Source organism: Linepithema humile, chromosome 4, assembly GCF_040581485.1.
Source record: "Linepithema humile isolate Giens D197 chromosome 4, Lhum_UNIL_v1.0, whole genome shotgun sequence".
Classification (NCBI taxonomy): domain Eukaryota; kingdom Metazoa; phylum Arthropoda; class Insecta; order Hymenoptera; family Formicidae; genus Linepithema; species Linepithema humile.
Window position 1 is genome coordinate 8,119,283 of NC_090131.1, and position 20,037 is coordinate 8,139,319.

Below are 20,037 nucleotides of genomic sequence, written 5' to 3' on the forward strand. Positions count from 1 at the left end.
AGCAGGCCAGTTGAGCAATTGGATCTCCGGATGATTCCGAAACCATGTGTTTCATGCAATGTGTGGACTGCGGAATTATCCTGCATCAATTGGATAACTGGTATGTTCTCTGCGGAGTAAATTGCGCGTACTGAAAAAAAATATCTTCCAGTATGCGAATATATTCCACAGAGTTCATGCGTGTGGAAATTTCCACCAGCTCTCACCGATTGTAGTGCCGGAAATTCAGCCCCACATTGCGCATGATATCCTCTCACATCTGTGAATAGGCACAACATGGTTTGGATTCAACCGTTCACCTCTTGCAAAGCATGATCACCATCATCAATAAACCATTGAATCCATCGTCGGACCGTTTTTTCAATGCATGAAATAGCAGCAGCAATTTCTGCCACTGTTCTTCCCTGCCGCTATCCGACAATACGATCTCATATTTCAAGACACAAGTTCCGAGGCATCGTTATATTCCATTATTTTATTTTCTCTATTTCGGCGCCAAATGCATGGTAAAATATTTTCTTCTAACATTTTGCTTGAAATTTCTATTCTTCGATTTCCTTTTAAATGCCGCTTTTTTGTGTTTTATGGAAACATCTAAATTTTCGATGATGCATTCCATGATGACATCTTTTTACTGGGTTATTTGCAATCATTCCCGAAAAGCTACAATTACATTCCGAATAAGCGGCAACAATCTTTTAAAAAATTCCAGAATCGGACATTTCGCATCGTTTGAACAATAAAGCACGTGGTATACGCAAAGTTTTAACAATATTTCTCAAAATAAAATATGCCATGTTAGCTATAAAGGCTATTTCAACTTCTAATGCCCATTTCCACTAATGTAGATTAACTTTAATCTCGGTTCAACTTACTCTTCATTTTTTTCTAGTTCTAAGAATTAGAAAAAGGTGAAGAGTAAGTTGAACTGAGATTAAAGTTAATCTACGTTGATGGAATCGGACATAAGTGTGTACGAAAACGCATATATAAAAAAATATGTGTCTCTTATTTTTAATTATTCTACAATATATTCAACATCCGTTAAAATCGGAAGGAAACAAGTCCGTCACTTCTCTTGTTAGTTCTTAGAAAGACTTGTCACAGTTATAATAAATTACATAACAAAATTTATTCTACTTACAATTGTTGCGCCCACTTTCTCGGTGCTACGCCTTTTTCGACATCGGCGACTAGCTGTATTGTCCTTCTTATCCGAGTAAGTTTGTAAATTTTCATTAACGTATCGCGAGCGGGAGTGTCGCGCTCTTGTTATCTTTTCCTCAGATGTCAGTTGTTTTAATTGCTTTGGACGTGCAGTGCATTCCTCTGTTTCTAGTTCCTATTCCAATAAAAAATGCTTTATTAAATTCATGATGATTGCGATATATTTTATAAATATTTTCTGACATAAATATTTTCTGTATCATTACATTGTATATATTTCATTACTTTTTTCATGATAAATATACTGTCAAATAAATCTTTTCGTAAATTATAAAACATCTTGAATCAAGTAAATGTCTTCCCTTTTGCCCGAATCGCCGTTTCCGACACTGACAAGCCAGTCTGGAGCGTCAGGAAAAATGAACCGTTTTAATTATACATATACCGTTTATTATATATAACCGCTTTTATTATTTATATATATATATATATACACACATATATACATATATAGATATAACATTTTATTATATGTATATGTCACCAAAATCAATTAAAAGTAGAATTTTAGAGAAAATTTTAGTTTTAACAAATATCTTTCGTTAAATCTAAAACTAGTCAAAGCTAGTTTTAACTAAAGATATACAGGATGTCCAAAAAGTCCCGGAATGGTCAAGTATCTCGATGCAAAACATGTAAAAAAAATTTTTTTATAAAAAAGGCAAAATTTTTTATCTTTAAAGTTACTTACCAATTTCGCATGTTTGACATATGGAATTTCGCCTTTGAAAGCTTGATATATTTGTGTTAAATAAGAAAACATGACAAGTTTATCAGGAACATCGCATTGGGCCATTTCTGTTCCAGTCATTATCTATAAGCATAAATGTTTTCAATTCTCTCGTGTTAAAAGATATAGTAAATTTAATTTGATATCTTATGATTAGCGCGTACTAATGCAAAGTAAAGCCAGTTGGAACATTTTAATTTATCTAATAATATAATATAAAATACTTGGCCATGTTTTATTAAAAACAATCTTTGTAAAATGATAAATTATTTTATGCGTATCGCACAAATCCAATCCGTTATTACGTATATCTATGTTTTTTACATCGAATTGCGTGAATATTTCTAACACATACATTTAACACATTCTACGCAAACATATTCATCTCCATCACCAATAAACTATCAAATTTTTTTTCTTTATATTATGGTTCTATAGCATAAAATTAATTTAAAAAATGTTCTTTTGTAAAAAAAAGACAGATGGAAAAATCGAAGTTGAATTTCTGCATCAAATGTATTAATGTGCAATCAGTACGCTCTAATACATCTAATTAAAGTTATTAAATAAAAATCTACAAACAATTAATATAATAACAACTTTCTTAAAAATAGTAATAGCATATTTTTATAGTTTAGCATTTTTGTTCACTATGTAACTTATTTGAAAAGTTTAATTCAAAAGATCGAAATATTTCAATCTCTGGAAAAACTATTTCAAAGATACTAGAAATACAAAAAAAATACAAAATCTACTTGTCCACGATATAGTAGATGTCTATAATTTTATCCGACTGGCTACTACTTATTTCGTTCTGTTCTAAAATTATTTGTCATAAATGAAGAAATATCATGTCCGTTATCAACGAAATTATTAAACAGATTATGCCTTTTATTTCTTTATTAAAGCGAAAAAAATAAAAGATACTCACAGATGAGATATTCAATTCCTTTTCCAGCGTGTCAAAGGCAAGTTGATTATTCTTCACTACATCTTCCGCATTTAAACTGTAAAAATCTATTAGGTCTGGACGGTATCTATGAATAATCGCACAAATAGCTAAACCGTCTTTGAAAGAGGCACCCATATCTTCGATGTGAACTTTATCGTACAGTGCAACTTGTTTCTGTAGCCAGCGAAGTAACGTGTCCGGATGAACTTGAACATCAGTTCTCAGGTCTAAAAAAATATTTTATCTTCATATTGACATTAAATAGTCAGTTAAAATATGCCTTTTTTGATTAATATGATAGACGACGTTAAGTCAAAAAGTAAAAAGATCTTTTTCATTCCTAATTAGAAACGTCTCTTCATTTTTTGACTTTCTCATATTATTTAGTGAACGCACTTTAGATATATTTTGAACCCTTTGCGGTTTCAAGCCGAAATATTTCAGGCATATAAGTCATTTGCTGCACAAAACTAATAACATCAACGGAAGTTACGTCACCAAGTGGCTCAAGATCGCAAAGAGTTAAGATGTAATAATGTTCAATTTTATAATAATTAATTAATAAATAATTAATCTCAAATCTTATTAGTAGCAATATGTATGTAATTACATAGAACTCACCACGACGTCTTCGTTTCTTTGGAATATCTATTTCGGGTGGTATCGCAGGTTGTTTGACGCTCTCAGGATCATCTGTGTCGAGAAGACTGCACACTTGTATCGGGGTTACAGAACGTACGTTAAGATTTGGATACCTTGAGGAAAGTAAAAGAAAAAAAGTTTAATTATTTCTTTTTTCAATACTATACTATATAAATTTTATGTTTGAGATTTTCTTTCTAAATCCTTGCAACTCAAATGCTAATTAAAATTTTTTAAATGTAATTAATATTTAGCGTTAAAAATTCAAAGCGTTCAGCGTTTCAAATTCGTACTATGTGTCGTTTACATCGCCAGTGACATGAAAAATATAATGCTTCAAGAATACGTGATGAGAGATACGAAATAGAAAAGGAAGTCTTTGAACTTCCAATATGATTATGATATTCCAGAAGAGGAATAAGTAAAACTAGGAGGATGAAAAGCAAGAAGATAAAGTATATACGTATATCTTCATCCGCTGATTTTATTTACTTCTTTTTTGGAATATTATAATCATTGTGCAAATCTCCAGACTCTTCCTTTCCCATTTTTCTCATCACGCATTTTTTGTAGCATTCTATTGCATGATTCTACGTGTCACTTTACGTTCTTTAGAAGTTATTGAACAATTTGATTACAGTTTATATATCTTACCTAGTATGAGGATCCAGTGTGTACGCGGCATAATCTCTATTCAAATTTTCCGGTGTCGTCTGTCCCAGTAATCTATATATTGATTCGCGTTCGGCGATTACTTCTAATGGTAATAGCGAACTTCCCCAACCTTTGATTGCCCAGCCCGCATCCAAGGAACTTAGAAATCCTCTTGCGCAACCAGAGCCAGTAGGCCAAAATGGCTGTAATTATTTTTAACCTTAGTTTGTATCTCAAAACAAGTAAAAAAAAAAAAATGTGAATCTAAGAATCTGTGAAATGTTCCTAAGAAATGAGAAGATTTTCAAAAATTTAAGTAGACAAAACTCAAAATTAATCTTGAAACAAAAGACTTTTAGCTTCTGCTTAATTCTATACGCAAATTCTTATTATAAATTAACAATTTTATGTTTTCTTTTTTTATATTGTGATTTGAAGCTTAAACTTATTTTAAATTATAATTTTTGTATATATATTTTTATTTTCAGTCAAAACACTTAAAGATATTATTTAACAAAAAAAAAATAAAATCTGAAAAATTATATATTCCGAATAATATAAAATAATAAATAAGCAGAGCATCAATCTCAAAATCTCGCATTATATTGTTTGTGAAATAAGTGTAAACGTTAAAAAAATCAATAAATCTGAAATAAATCAAAAATTGTTCTTTTTAACACGTTGAATGCCATGTTGGGTCACCAGTGGTTTTCATAAGTTAACATACTACAAAATTTTAATGAGGCCTGATGGGTGAGACAGCAAATTAGCGTGGCATTCAACGTGTTAACAATTAAAAAAATTGATATAGATTACATTAATGTCGAATTTTACATAATTTTATAACCAATCGTGAAAAATATATATTTACTTCAAGGAGACTATCTCCTACAAGCATCATGAGTAATTTATGACCATGACGCTCCAATACGCGACTTGCATTTTCCGCTGCATACATCGAAGTAAAATCAAACATAGCCACATCCGGTTGGCCGTAATGATTTACTGCAAACTCCATGTCCATCATCTGATATTCTGTCGAAAACTCCGCCGCTTCTCGCGCATACAACATCAGCGCTTCACGGTCCACATTCTCTTTCGCAAGTAGTTTTGCAGTATCGGCATGATCCTAAAAATCAATAATCAAATTTGACTATCGCAAAAAATATAAAATTAAAACAAACAGATCTATCGACTTATATAACAGATTTTATGAAATGTCTACTATAAATTTTGTCGAATTAGTGTTAAATAATTAATTTTAAATAGTGTTTGTTATATAATTATACAGAGTTTTTATATTATTACCTGCAGAATAACCCCTTTGTCAATTAAACTATGCTTCTTAGCAGTCATAACAAAATAATGTGTGTCGTCTTTATAATACACGATGTTTTCCAAGTCGATACCCGTTTCTTGGTACAATTCCTTGAAGAATTTTTGATTAAAAATAAAGGCCACACCACTAATCTCTTCTACGCGAGCCTCTGCTTCGGTTCGTTTATTTATAAAATTTGCCGTAATCGCAATGGCCAGTTTTCCTCGAAATTCTTTTCGTTTAAAACCCTCTAGGGTATTTCTCTTGCCATCAGCTCCGATTAATACATCAAATTCGTATTGAGAAACAGGATGGTCTATTGGAGACGTCTTTGCCCTCCAACCAATCTCTAAAAGAGTAAATAATAACATTGTTTCACACATTGGTAACACACATTCAATAATGACATTGAAGTAATTAAATTCATTAAACATAAATTGTCAGTATCATGATCAAATATACAGCGCTTTTTGGTTGAAATGCGCTGCAGCGGAGAGATTAATATTGAAAAATAATTAAATATTTAGCCCTTTTGCAACAAATAGTTATTATAGTGGCTGCCTGCTAAACTATCCCAATTTAATATTTTTTACAAAGGCGATAAATTGTGTAACAAAACAAACTCTGCATCAATTCGGCGCGGACTTTGTTCGTCACATAATGCACACTCGCGCGTCCCGGTTTTTCCACATGGCGGTATTGTTATGGTAACACACTTCGCCATCGCAAAAAAGTTAAATACGCCTTTCATCTTAACACGGTACTTTTAACCAAAAAAAATTTTTAAATATTCTATTGTTAATTATATTACTTACTACCATCCTCTTGACTATCCGGTGGCAGAATCAAAGAATCGAAGCTTACACTTTCGTGAAACTCGACACCGAGAATTAGAGCAACTTTTAACAAAATGCATTGCAATTGTCGAATACTGATGTGATCAATGGAACCTGCGCAAAACTTCCCAAAAAATTTCTTCGCTCCTAAACCTCGTAAATCCTGGATAACGAAAGGCCACAGATGCAAAACGTTGTTTCTGGACATCCGGTCCCTCTTCTCCACCACAACGACTTTGGCTCCCAACAATTGCGCTTCTATTGCCGTACGCAAGCCACACGGACCTCCGCCGATAATCAAAACCTAGTAATAAATGAAAAAAAATATTTGTAATAAATGAGTTGCTCAATAATATTATTAGAACGAGACTAATAGGAATTAAAATACAATGAATAAAATTTTCAAGTGGCCCAGTGTTATCGTGCAGAAGAAGCACTCTTCTTCTACTGATCAAATATCTCGAAAACTTTTCGAAAAAAAAATTCGCAAATTAAACAGTTATTGAAAACGCCGTTATAGAATTTATAAATTTTAAGAGCTCAGAATTTTTTAAATCTGGCATATAAAAACTTGTTTCCAAATGAAAGAAGTGTATTGAAGCCAGTGGCAATTATTTCGATTAATAAATATTTATTTTAAGATCCTATAATTTTATCTTTTCTATAATATGATAAATATAATAAATCTTTTGCAACAATCTAATAAAAAAATTGGACAAATTTAAATACAATTTTTAGAAAAATAACTTTAGAAATTTATATTCTGTTAGGATAAACATTGAATCTATTTGTAGATTATGTAAAAAAATATTTTTTAAAAATATATTTCAGTATGTTTCTTTAAAAAAAATTTTTTTAATTATATTTAATTTTTAGAACCTGTCTTGTGCATAAATAAAAAATGTTAGACAAAAAAGCTATAGATAATTGAAAAATAAAAACTTACTCTTGTATTTTGGCATGTTTTGCCGCGATTATAACATTTGTGATTGGCTCGCTGATCGAATTTCTTCCATAAAGCTTGCGCCTTCCACGATCGCAACTTCGTTTTCAGTTTTGGATAAAATTGATTAATGACATTTGGTCGAATTCTCAGCAATTCACATAGTTGTCTATAATAACCGACGATAGATTTTAATGTTGTGGCATTGCAAAACTGATCGAACACTTCGCTGGCCAACGCCATTTCTGGAGAATTGGACGGTTGCTTCTTGCCGATCTGATCCATCTCGTCCTGATCCTTAGTTTCAAATTTCGAAATAATTCTTTAATTCGTCATTATCTGCAAAGAAATATCTGCGTTTAATTTTGGAATTATATCTTTTAATTTTATTAAGAAATAATTAAAATTTGGTGAATTATTTTTCTTGTAAAATACATGTTATTGTAAGAAACAAGACTATGATGATTTTAACAATTAATTATAAAAAAAAATAAAGGACTTAAGAGTCAAAAGTCATATTTTGGTGCCAAAAACCGTATTTACAATAATTAGTAACAAATGTTTCAACAAATTGAATCCTACAAGAGAAAGACTCATATAAAAACTATCAAATATAATATAATAATGGCTACGGAGCCGGTTGTTGGTGCAAAATACTTTTTCATATTAAAATTTATTCTACGTCAAGACATTAAAATATATACCGATCTCAGATTGAGATACTTAGAGTATACGAAAATTAATTATCAATGCGCGAGTGGCTAAACTTGGACTTGGACCTGAGTCTTTCGCTTGCCAAGCGACTCGCGCCCTGATATTTTTTCTCTCACTCCCCCTTCTTTTCTTTAAAAATTTCCTGTTTAATTCGTACATTCTAATTCTCCGTTGTGAGATCAATGTACTTAATTTTCGTACACTCTAAGTATCTCAATCTGAGATGGATTGTACATTTTAATGTCTCGAGGTAAACGAATAAATTTCAATATAAAAAACAAATTATTTCGCATCAACAACCACAACGGTAGCTATTATTATATTCAACAAATGTTTCAGCCTGTCATTAGGCCATCTACATGTTATTTTATTTCTTTATAAAATTATTTGTAGTTTTAAAATAATTTTTAAATAACATATTTAGAAGAGACGGCTACAGTCTTTTTAAATAAATATTTGCAGGTTTTGTTTAAAAATTTTTTTAGAAACTGCAAATATTTATTTTAAAAAACTGCAGCCTACACAATCGACTACACCATTCATCTTGTGTGTATCACTTATGCATTTATTTGACACTAAGGACAATAACGTTCTTGATATGATAAAATTAAAAAATACTTTTTATTATAAATAATATAAATTATATTATAAATATAATAATTATATTATAAATTATATTAAATTATATTATATACAATATTTCTTTAATGGATAGTAATTATCAAACTATTATTCACTTAAAAAAATTGACAACTATAATATATTTATTATAATAGCAAATTGTAATAATAGTAAATTACCATAATATAGTAACTTACTATTATTATTACTATAATAGTAAATATATTTACTATATTACTACAATTAATATTTACTATGTTACTATAATTAAAATTAAAAATTTCGAGTTTGATAGTATGCATTTTTTCTTTATGTTCTTATTTCATAATAAATTTATTTATATCAACATCTTACACATACTACAAAAATTATTATTGTCTTATTGTCACAATAAATTTTATTTGTCAAAATATATACAAAATAAAAATGTCTATTAAAATTTTGCGTGTTTCTCAAAATAAATAAAAAGAAGCCGAGATAAACACCAACTACATTTCCATTATGCTCAAATAAAAAACAGGCTAGCGTAAATAAATTATTTTCTTAATTTCACTAAGATATATAATAATTCGTTCATTCACAATATATAATATTTTTTTGTGAACAACCATAGCACCGCATATCGAAGATACCAATAGTACCGTGTTCTTTTTCGGTTCGTTGAACTCACGGTCTGATAACTTTGTAGCTCGTTTTACGGCATATTCAACATTTCGCCGAAGAAAATGCAGAAATTCGAAAACTTTCTCCATGAATTTATGGAAGAAACAAAGAGAAGGATATCGGAAAAAAATGTAAATCTGTTACAAAAGGAAAAAATCCGTTAATAATATTAAATCCTTCTCCTCAATCGTAAAAATATTTATATAATCAAGTAACAATTCAAAAAATAAAGAAAATTGAAGGAAACGTAGTATGTATTATAAACAAAAAACAAATAACCTAATAAAAGCCTTTTATTTTTGTCTAATTTTATACAAATATTATAATAAAATTATAATAAAATATTATAATAAAATTATAATAAAATATTATAATAAATTTATATATTATATATTATATTTATATATATTATATTATATATTATATTTATATATTATATTTATATATTATATTATAATAAAATTTAATAAAATTTTTAAAAAATATTTAAAAAATTATATTTTACATATTCTCTTTCTCTCTCTCTCTTTTACACGCAATTTTATACATTCATTATATCTTTTCTAATAGATATAATACAATATTGGTCGTGTTTCAAACAGCAAATCAATATTAACAGAAAATCACTTCTATCTCAGTTTGTACAATGATGCTCTCTCAACTTCTTTATTTCCTTTCAATTTCTCTCGTTCCCTCTCAATCTTCTTCCTCTCTCAATTTCTTGCTTTCTTTTATTCTTTTTCAATCTCTCTCATTTTCTCTCAATCTCTCTTATTCCTTTTCAATTTCTCATTATTTATTTTCACACATATCATACGGTTTAAATTCAAACTATAATAATTTTTGAACTATCAAATCTGAAATTAATTCGATTAGTTCGAACATATTTTCAGTTCAAAAGATTCAAATTATTTGATATTTAGTCTTAAGATTCGAAATGTCTGAACTGATCACCTCAAATTTCCGAGCATTAGTAACGATTAATTAAATTATATTAACTTTGATAAAAAAAATTGTCACAATACTTGGAATACTTAAAACTTGAAAAAATAATAATTTTTTGATTGTTTTCCATAATGGTTTTGTAAATTAAATAAAAAAATACAAAAAATACAAATTTTTACATCATTTTCATTGGACTATAAATATAGAAAACTACTACTTGGAAAAAAAAAAATGTATTCGATAAAACATAATTTCAGCTTTCAATATATCTTATCTTATTGTAAACTGTATGATAATTAGTTACGAAATTATGAGCGCTTAATGTGAAAAGGAAACCGATTATTATTTCACCCATCAAAAAAGTGCACAGCTATTATCCAAATTAAAAGGAAAACTTTTCTCAGATTTTTTGCACACGATATACGTTTGCAAAAAGATGTAAGAAGTTTCCATTTTGTTGAATTCTTCTTTTCTCGTTAAGGGAAATTTCTAGTTTAGACCGCCAAAAATAGGTGATTTTTAGGAATTTTTTAAAAGAAAATAAAAAGAGATATCAAAGTGCGACTTTTTGCATTAAATATATTGTAGTTTACTTTAAAAATTATTTTTTAAACAATTTTTATAAAAAAATATGACATGCACGTTATCCACAAGATGACGCGTTTTACGGGCTAATCGGCGGCGTGATAGCATCATAATTTTTGATCTGGAAAAAAAACAATAAAAATATTCTTAAAGTTAATAAAATTCTTTAGGTAATAAACCTAAAAAACTAAAAAAAAAAAAAATACAAAAAAAATTCACAAAATAGCGGCATTTCAAGGTTAAGGATAAATTTTTTGCTCTTTTTTTGTTATTTTAGACCCATTAAAAAACAGTAATTTTTTAAAATTGTTATATAGATTCATCCCCCAATAAAAACATTCTACTATACAACAAAACTGAACCGAAGTTAATCGGTTGATCCGTTTTAGAATTATTACGTCCGCCAGTTTTGAAAACATGGTTTCGAGAAAATCGCATTTAAAGGTGATGGTAATTACATTACAAATGCCGGCTTTTTTTTAAATTTACCTTTAATCATCTATTATTTCAGGCCCATACAGTAAGCCTTCGGTTTCAGCCCAGATTGAAATTGTTCTAATTCGCTTTTAGTTTTTTTTAACCTTGTGGAGAACGAGTGACGCTCGGGCAATCGCTATGCGCTTTCTGTCAATATCATCAACAAACATTTTTGTTCGTGAGCCAATAACAATTCTCAGCACGTTCATCATTTTTAATAGAGCAAGATATTATTAAAAGCTGCTATGCGGCGATTTTAATCATTTTTGCGCTGGAATGCAAATGTTTCGGAACAAGCATGCATACGCAAGAATTGAAACTCGTTGTTATTTTGCGTATTGCCTCCGGTGTATTATAAATTATTCGACGATAAATCGAATGATTTTTAACACTTCTTCATTCAGAGGATTATGATAAAATAATTCAAGCTCGCCTCTTTACTTCCGCTTGTCGCCACTTACACCAACTGTCTTCTCCTTTTGGAATACATATATGTTGTGGATTATATATTGTCTGTCGAGCTCTTATGGTAGTACGTGGTCCACACAGCATTTTTCATATCTTCCGCACAATGAACTCTTTCTAGACCGTAATATGTTGTTAATTTAGTAATAACCGTCTGTTAATTTTTCGGAGCCTTTTTCTCCGATGCTTTCGATAGATTTTATTGCAGCTTGAGTCAGGGTAGACTCACATAATAATGGAATAGAGATGTATTTATTATCCATTTACTATAAACAAATTTGAATCTGTCGAAAAACCGTCGTCCAAATCATCTAACATAACTACACCTGCACTCCGAACGCATGGATTTTGCCTCTACATCTCGTTTTACTCAATAGCGTGTTTTTCGAATTTGAAAAAATCTTTTTACACACAAATTTTAGATACATAAAGGATTCAGAAAATGAAAAGCAAAATCGATTTTTCGAAACCTCCAAACTAAAAGTCTCCCAATTAGCTTGATTAAAAAATTTATAATTAGCAAAAAGTATTTAATAATATAAAAAATAGACATTTAGAGTTTTGAAATGCTTCTTTTCGATGTTTGATATGATTATTTCTTACAAAGTTACAGCTATCTCAAATTTGTTTGAACAAAAAATAAATAATCATAGTATAATTTTAAAATAAACTTAAAATTAATCAAAGAAAATTTGCAAATTAAATAAAATGCATTTAATAAAAAATATTCTATTTAAGTAATGCCACTTCATCAACGCCCACGATATCTATAAAATTGGTTTGACTGCTCCAGTTCCTTCGTATTGCGTCTTGACTACTGCTTTGCTAAGTTCGACTATAGTATTTATAGACGCACATTCATGCTCTTACTTCGGCTCAAGAGAAACGAACATTCTATCCAACAAAATATATAAAAGAAGTTTACACTGATAAATTTTCTTATAAAGAAGAGAAAAAATGGCAAATACTGCAATACAGTTTTATGGTTCGCTCATTTACACTAATACCCTGTTATTAACAAAAAATAAAACAGTTTTTAAATCGTCTTAAAAAGTAACTGTATTAGCCAAAAATATTATTTGTTGCTACAATAAAATCAAATAAAATAGAAAAGAAAGAATTAACACTCTTTCTAAAATATTATTTTTGTTTCAATGTCATAAAAAATAGATTTTTTTATAAAAATAAAAGTGTTTTACTAATGAAATTTTTATTGTGCAACAACAATAAAGGTAATTGCAAGTATAAGAGGATATTTCAGAAAATAAAGATACAAAAATATATACAATATCTTCTAAGCACACTAGTGCTCAACTATATAACTATTTAATGCATAATTTTTTAGAAAATTTTTAAAAAATTACATTCCTAAAACTTTTATCATCTTTTCACATAAATACCACAAATATAATACATATATATATTTACGTGCAAATGCGATTATACATTATAAAAGATTAAATGGGTAACTGATAAGATAAATAATATAATAAAACTTAAATTAACGATTTATTTAAAACAAAAATCTAATCTAATATGCTATATAGAATGATATGAAAAATTACTGTCAACTATTTGTTTATTCACAAACACTTAAATGCATATATATACATTTGCTTTTGTTAAAATTCTGTATACTGTATATATACTATTACTTTTGACAGATTTCTATGGTCATTTAAAAACAAAAATTTTAATACCAAAAAAGGTTGCAATAGTTTTAAATGGAAAATGTTTAAAGTTAACCTCAAATCACTTAATTATCACTTAATTAACTAAACTAAATTAACTTAATTAAATATAATTTGCATTATTATTGAAATGATTTCATAAATTTATTTGCAATTTTTTTATAAATTTATTTTTATAAATTTTTTTGTTTATTATTTTTTTGTAAAATATTGACATTGGAACGCAATGTGCATCGAACTGTCAAAGCATTCACATGATGCGTGTCATAGACGAATGAGCGCGCGACTTTTTGACAATCTAATTGGTCAACTTTAAACACTTCGCATTTAAAAGCTATTGCAATGTCGACAATTTGGTATCAAGATTTTCGCCTCCAAATGACGATAGGTCAATCTGTATAAAAAATAAAACAAAATCGAAAAAAATGTTTTGGATAAAAGTTGTGTGATTTCAAAGCGGATTATTTTGCTATTAAAGTTTTTCGGGTGGACCAGCCAAGTTATTTCAAGGTCAACTTGAATTTTTTAAATATAGAAATCCCAATTTTTTATTCCACAGCTCATATGCTGTGCATAGGATGCGCTCGCAGTTTTGATACAATTTAACAGTAATATATATAATTCAAATACGCAACTGCCTCAATAAAATCGCGTAAAGTTTACAGCTTTATTATATCAGAAGCATTAATAATATTAAGATAACGATATGTGCAGAAAGTAATAAATGTACTTCAAAATTTAGTTATATCATACTGTACTCTGGCGTATTATGCCTAATGCTGTCTACGTGACATTAATGAGTTTAATTTAATTAATTTTACTTATTTTTATTTTAATCTACTTTTATATGACTTTTAATGTTTTCCGTGTAATTTAAATCTTTTCCTTCTTTTACTACATCCTCTTAAACTGAAAAGAGCTCGAAATTATGGCCAAAATGTATTTGAATTTTTGTGCGTTAATTTATAATATTTTTGCGCTCCCCATTATCCGTACTTCCGCTTTTATCGCCATTTTTGTTGTTTCTACAAAAGTATCTTTTTGTAATAATAAAAATCTTATATAGCAGTTTCTTATGTACTTAATTATAATTCTTAATGAAAAGTGCTTTAGACTGTTTTTTTTAATTTTTAAAAACAAAAAATAATAATCTTGACTCTTTTAACATTAATTTCAAATATTAAAATAAGCTGCTAGAGCTTATTTTTAAAAATTTTTTATCTTTATACTTCTGGACTCGAAAAAAAAAACACTGTTTTGTGTCATAAAAATTATGTACCTTCAACACTCTGCAGCTCAATAATATATTTTTTTTTCGAAAAAATCATGGCAAGCGGCAAAAACTACGATTCTTTACCTACAAAATATGCGTTTAAAAATGTTCCTACGATTTTTTGGCAGAATTACGCAACTTTGAAGCAATAAATTCAACTACATTTTTTGTCTAAAAACTTTTGACCGACAGTATATGTGCACAGAGTGTTTTTGCGAGTAATAAGTTCTTGTTAATAAACAATTTTTTTTATATAATCTCACAAAAAATAATCCATTGCGATTGCTACAACTGTATAAATGTCTTTGTGGAGCACGGATTTCACAATATGAATGATATGATGGTCTGTAATGTCATTGACTTGGAAATCTTTCACGATATTGCCGTATTGTTTCTCTATATAATTCCTATGATATTCTTCCAACATTAAAATCACGTTCATCACTTACTGTGTACACTATTTTTTCAATAATCTCATTAATATATCATCAAAGTGATCTTCAAAACAATTATTTAAAAATGTGCCATAAAACAAGAAAATTATAAACAATTTATGATTTGAAAACATTGTCTGTTTATAAAAATAAATAGGAATATAAACATTATAGAACACACATAACTATACTGAGATCAATCAGTATTATTTCGCAACAATAAAATTTAAAATATTTCCTAAAGTAGTAAAGTTTTTCTTTAATGCTTTCTATAGAAAATAAACAACTGCATCAATTACTACATTAAAAAATATATATAGTTCCATTAAAAGAAAAAACAATTGGCCTTTATATTTCTTTTAAACTGCCAGCTATAAAAAACGTAACCTATAAAAAATTCGGTTACAGCCTCTTTAAAATCATTTAACTTTTATTTGAAATATTTTTCAATATCACTAGTAGTTTCGAAGATATTAAAATGAATTGGTTTAAACGGAATACCCTATATTTCTGTATACTTTTGAAGACATATTTACCGGATGTTTCCAAGATGTGTATACTGTATGTTTAATTTTTACGATAATCTCTGCAAAATCACACATAGCTATATATAACATATATATAATAGCTGTCAGACAAAAATAATATATCAGATCAGAGTTATTTAAGTCATTTTGCATCTAAAAGTATGAACGCAACATAAAAATTAAATACTTTGAAAAATTTCATAGTTTATTGTAATCTGAAAAAAAATATAAAATATCTCTTAAATTTCACTTTTTAAGAAGCATGCCTTAAGAAACATACTTTAGAGAGCTTTTTGTCTGACCTACATAAGTGACATCATAATCATGGCAAGAGATTTTATATGCTATACCACATTGAGTTATGAGATTCAGAATGTCTGCAGTTTTTATAAATTGACAGCTTATTATAGCAAGAAAAGATCATTCTGAATATGCATTTCTTTGCTAAAGAAAGAAAAAATGCTGACACACGGAATCATGAAATACTTTTCATCTTCTTCCAACTTTACGTTGTCCGATACTTTTTTCTCCTTACGAATATGGAATCTTGATCTATCTTTAATTGTAGAAAAAATAAACTAAAGAGAATTTCCATTTGTTTAAAAGTACAATTTATGATTTCCTCCAAAATCTTTTGGCGAAATCTTGGATGAGATAACTGTAAAATCCTGTCAATCAATCCAATAATGATATCTTTTTTATGAGCCAAACAATGGTGAAGACAGAAAATCGAGTATCTATACAAAAAAATCAGCTTGTGGAACAAATAAGAAATAATCCTATTTTCTTCATTAATAATAATCTTTAAAAACTGATATGATTATCAATGCCAATTTCCAATGTAAATTGTAACCATTCATACAGTAAATTCAAGGTTCAGTAGAATTTCAGTCTAAAAAAACTGCAAGTATTATGTCGTCAACAGACACACACATATCTAAAATAAAATAAGTGGAGCAGGACGACCGTACAATCACAATTGATTAAAGATCCTGAAGAACAAGATCCACAATGATCAGAGATAAAAGAGGGTCCATAGGTGAAAGTAATAAAGATCTGTTTATAAATGGCCTTGTTAAAGATAAAAAAAGCAAAATGTAAAACCATATTTATAGCTAATTTCATTGAAAGTTCTTTCTGTTATAGATATGTTTTTACTAATCAAGTTTTGTCGTTTTAACATACTCTTTATAGCTGCATCAATAGGAATGTTACTAAATAAAGAAACCACATTAAGAAAATTTTTAATCAGATCCAATCATCTCTCTCATACTATTCAACCCTTTAACAAATAAAAACTGAAAATGAAAAACTGTTTTTGAATAATAGTGTATGAGTAATTGAGTAGTAAATACAAAAAAATTAATTGTAGATGAATCTATAATTCTGACAGGATTTCCAGATTTATGGAGCAAATCATAGGCTTCTGGAAATATCTCGGCACTCATTAAGAATTTATATATTCCTTGATGAGAAAATTTTGTTTCTTTTATCTGTATGTATAAACTGTATATACATAAATTTGTATGCATATACAAATAAGCCTTTGCATGTATGTACAAATAAATAGTATGTAGTATTTATGTGTGTGTATGTGTGTATTTTGTGTTTTTGTGTAGGCCTTAATATATAATTAAATCTACATTTGTGTTTAAATCACATTATACATGTATAAGTGTGCTTACATGCAGAGCAGAGCCACGCCGCGTACAGTTGCTAGCTATTACGTTGAGTTATTGCACCAAGCTTTCGTAAAATATCTTTTTCCTTTTATAACCAGCACTCACAACACACAAAACACAGACGAGATAGAAAGTGGACGTAAAACATGAAATCATGAGAATAACGCTTACATACTACTGAAATACTAGCGGACAATTCCACTATTCATGTAACACAAGTCGACCTATTTTGACTGATCGCAATGCAACTCGTCACAACAATGCAATTCTTCTATCGTCGATCACTCGGTTCGACTTAGTCCAACTAAATCAATTCAACTCATTCAGTTGCACAGCACGCACTAAGGCACACTGAGTCATGACCAATCGTAGCACGGCAGCAGCACATTTAGCAGTGACGACATCTGTGACAAATGCGACCCAACATAATCATACACCAGTATGACAAACATTCAAATAACAAAACTATGATATCAATATAGGCATCGATCATGTAATTTTTTCCCACGGACTAAGGAATAGAGGGACGGTGCACAAGCTGTACCGGGGGAGCACGTTTGCGGCGGGGGGGGCCGCCATATTCGTTTAGTAATCACCACACATAGAACTCACTATTTGCGTATATGTGAGAAATGAAAGTCAGATCCTGCGCACAATAAACAAAATAGGAAATAGAAATAGAAATAATTATTAAATATTAGAAATAAGAAATTGGAATTATTTATTTTAAAAATAAAAAAAATAGAAAAAATTAATGCATAAATTAAGAAATAAGAATTGGAACTAATTAATATATTTTATTCTCTTGTTAGATGTAAAATAATTTCTCTTTTTAATATTAAATATTTATTGCTATTTCTAATATTTTGTCTATTGTATGCAGAGCCTCAGAGTAATAAAAGTTAAAGTATTTTATAAAATTTATAATACAACAATAATAAAATCGCCTAATCTCTTTATGCTTGTCACTCGTTATGTCTAGTGGCACCACTACACGAGTGTAACCATGTCACAGACACAGAATCTCTGTGTGAGAATCGCTACATCAATATGGCGGAAAGCAGTCCCCTCCGCACGCTTGAGTTACCATCCCCTCTCGCCTAAACTAGGACTTTAGACTCAGTCCCTCTATTGGCCGGAGCACAGACTTTTGCATAAAGCATAACGCATAAGCATAAGGAAATTGATTGGTCCATTTCCTTATGCATTTGCTTATGCTTATATATAGACCAATCAATTTCCTTATGCTTATGCGTTATGCTTTATGTAAAAGCTTGTGCTCTCGGCTTATTCCTTAGTCCGTGTTTTTTCCTAAGAACGGAAATAAAGGTAGTTTTCCATCAAGAGACACAAGCGATACAAAAGTATTAGGGTGCATTTGTTTATGCAGCGGTTAGCGCATCCACTGCGTTTAAAACCAAGATCTATAGAGAGAAGGTTACCTCAGGCAAACCGGTTGTGGGCGAGGGACGATGAAGTAAGGGGGGGAGCTAGAAACAGCTTGGGGGCGAGGGGCGATAAAGGAAGGGGAAAGCATGATGATTTTATCGACAAACAGTAGCTGTCTCTCTCTTTCAAAGTTCTTCCTTTTCTAACTGTTTCTAACTCTGTCACTCGCTCTCATTATTGACTTTTATGTATCAGTTTAAGAGGTTATATAGTAAAAATCAAAGGTACGTATATTAATTATTTTGTCTGTTATTTCCCCTAACATATTCAAATGAACAAAACCAAAGAAATAATTTAACTTACATTTATAAATTTCAGTTACAATTTCTTGACAATTTTTGAGATTTTGACAATTAAATATAAAAAATAAATTTCTTTATAGTATTTCTTTTGTAAATAATGCATATAAACAGTAAATATTATTTTAAAAATAATTTTTAAATATGTAATATTTTTTCTTTTATTTTACTACTTTACAAATGATGTTTTTTGTGTATATCCCCAAATTATATTTTATTTTCATTGATATTACAGTCTAAATACGAGTACAAAGCAATTTGTATCACAAATGCATCTGTTGCAGCGATATTTAACATTATAAATGTTAAATATCTAGCGCTATAATTTGCAATATATGTAATTTATAGCGCCTTTCTAATTTACTTTTCAATTTTTATTACGCAATTTTCAGTGCTATCAATATTTTACAAAATAAAAGTATTTTTTCGATAAAAACTCAAAGCATTTCTATATTAAAGGAGCGAGAAAGAAAACACTAAAGCGTGCGAGAGAGACAGCTACTGTTTGACGATGCGATCATCATTGCCCTCTTCTTGCCGCTCGCCCCGCTCGCATGTGCCCCTCTTGCCGCTCGTCCCTCTTTGCGCGTGAGGTAACCTTCTCTCTATAGATCTTGGTTTAAAACCATCACATACAAAATAACATAACTGCATATGTATAGCATAAGACCGTCTCGACCAATGAGCATGCTATGTAAATCAATATGGCGCCTTTATGCTAGATGTTCATTGGTCGAGACGGTCTTATGCTATGCATATGCAGTTATGTCATTTTGTATGTGATGGCCTTAAACGCAGTGAATGCGCTAACCGCTGCATAAACGAATGCACCCTTAGGGCGGTATTCATAGTCCGTTCTTATATTCAAGATCGTCTTAAGCACGAACTTATATTCGCTCTCTTCGTCAGA

General features: G+C 29.4%; 1 protein-coding gene across 7 annotated transcripts in view; it reads right to left on the reverse strand.

Moving 5' to 3' along the window:
- Positions 1-17,768, reverse strand: part of Mical (Molecule interacting with CasL) — a 51,279-nt gene extending 33,511 nt beyond the window's left edge. For 4 of the 7 annotated variants that reach the window (XM_012372211.2, XM_012372134.2, XM_012372041.2 and 1 more), the window contains exons 1-10: positions 17,383-17,762; positions 7,306-7,641; positions 6,339-6,663; positions 5,514-5,872; positions 5,077-5,334; positions 4,206-4,408; positions 3,531-3,664; positions 2,889-3,136; positions 1,919-2,041; positions 1,145-1,342 (exon numbers count right to left, since the gene is read on the reverse strand). In XM_012372211.2, the coding sequence (XP_012227634.2) occupies positions 1,145-1,342; positions 1,919-2,041; positions 2,889-3,136; positions 3,531-3,664; positions 4,206-4,408; positions 5,077-5,334; positions 5,514-5,872; positions 6,339-6,663; positions 7,306-7,587 (2,130 nt within the window). In that variant the 5' untranslated portion in view covers positions 7,588-7,641; positions 17,383-17,762. Of the gene's footprint in view, positions 1-1,144; positions 1,343-1,918; positions 2,042-2,888; positions 3,137-3,530; positions 3,665-4,205; positions 4,409-5,076; positions 5,335-5,513; positions 5,873-6,338; positions 6,664-7,305; positions 7,642-17,382 lie in introns of all 7 variants that reach the window. The other 3 variants (XR_010889976.1, XM_067354135.1, XM_012371945.2) reach the window with 3 other exon arrangements.
- Positions 17,769-20,037: the final 2,269 nt, after the last annotated feature.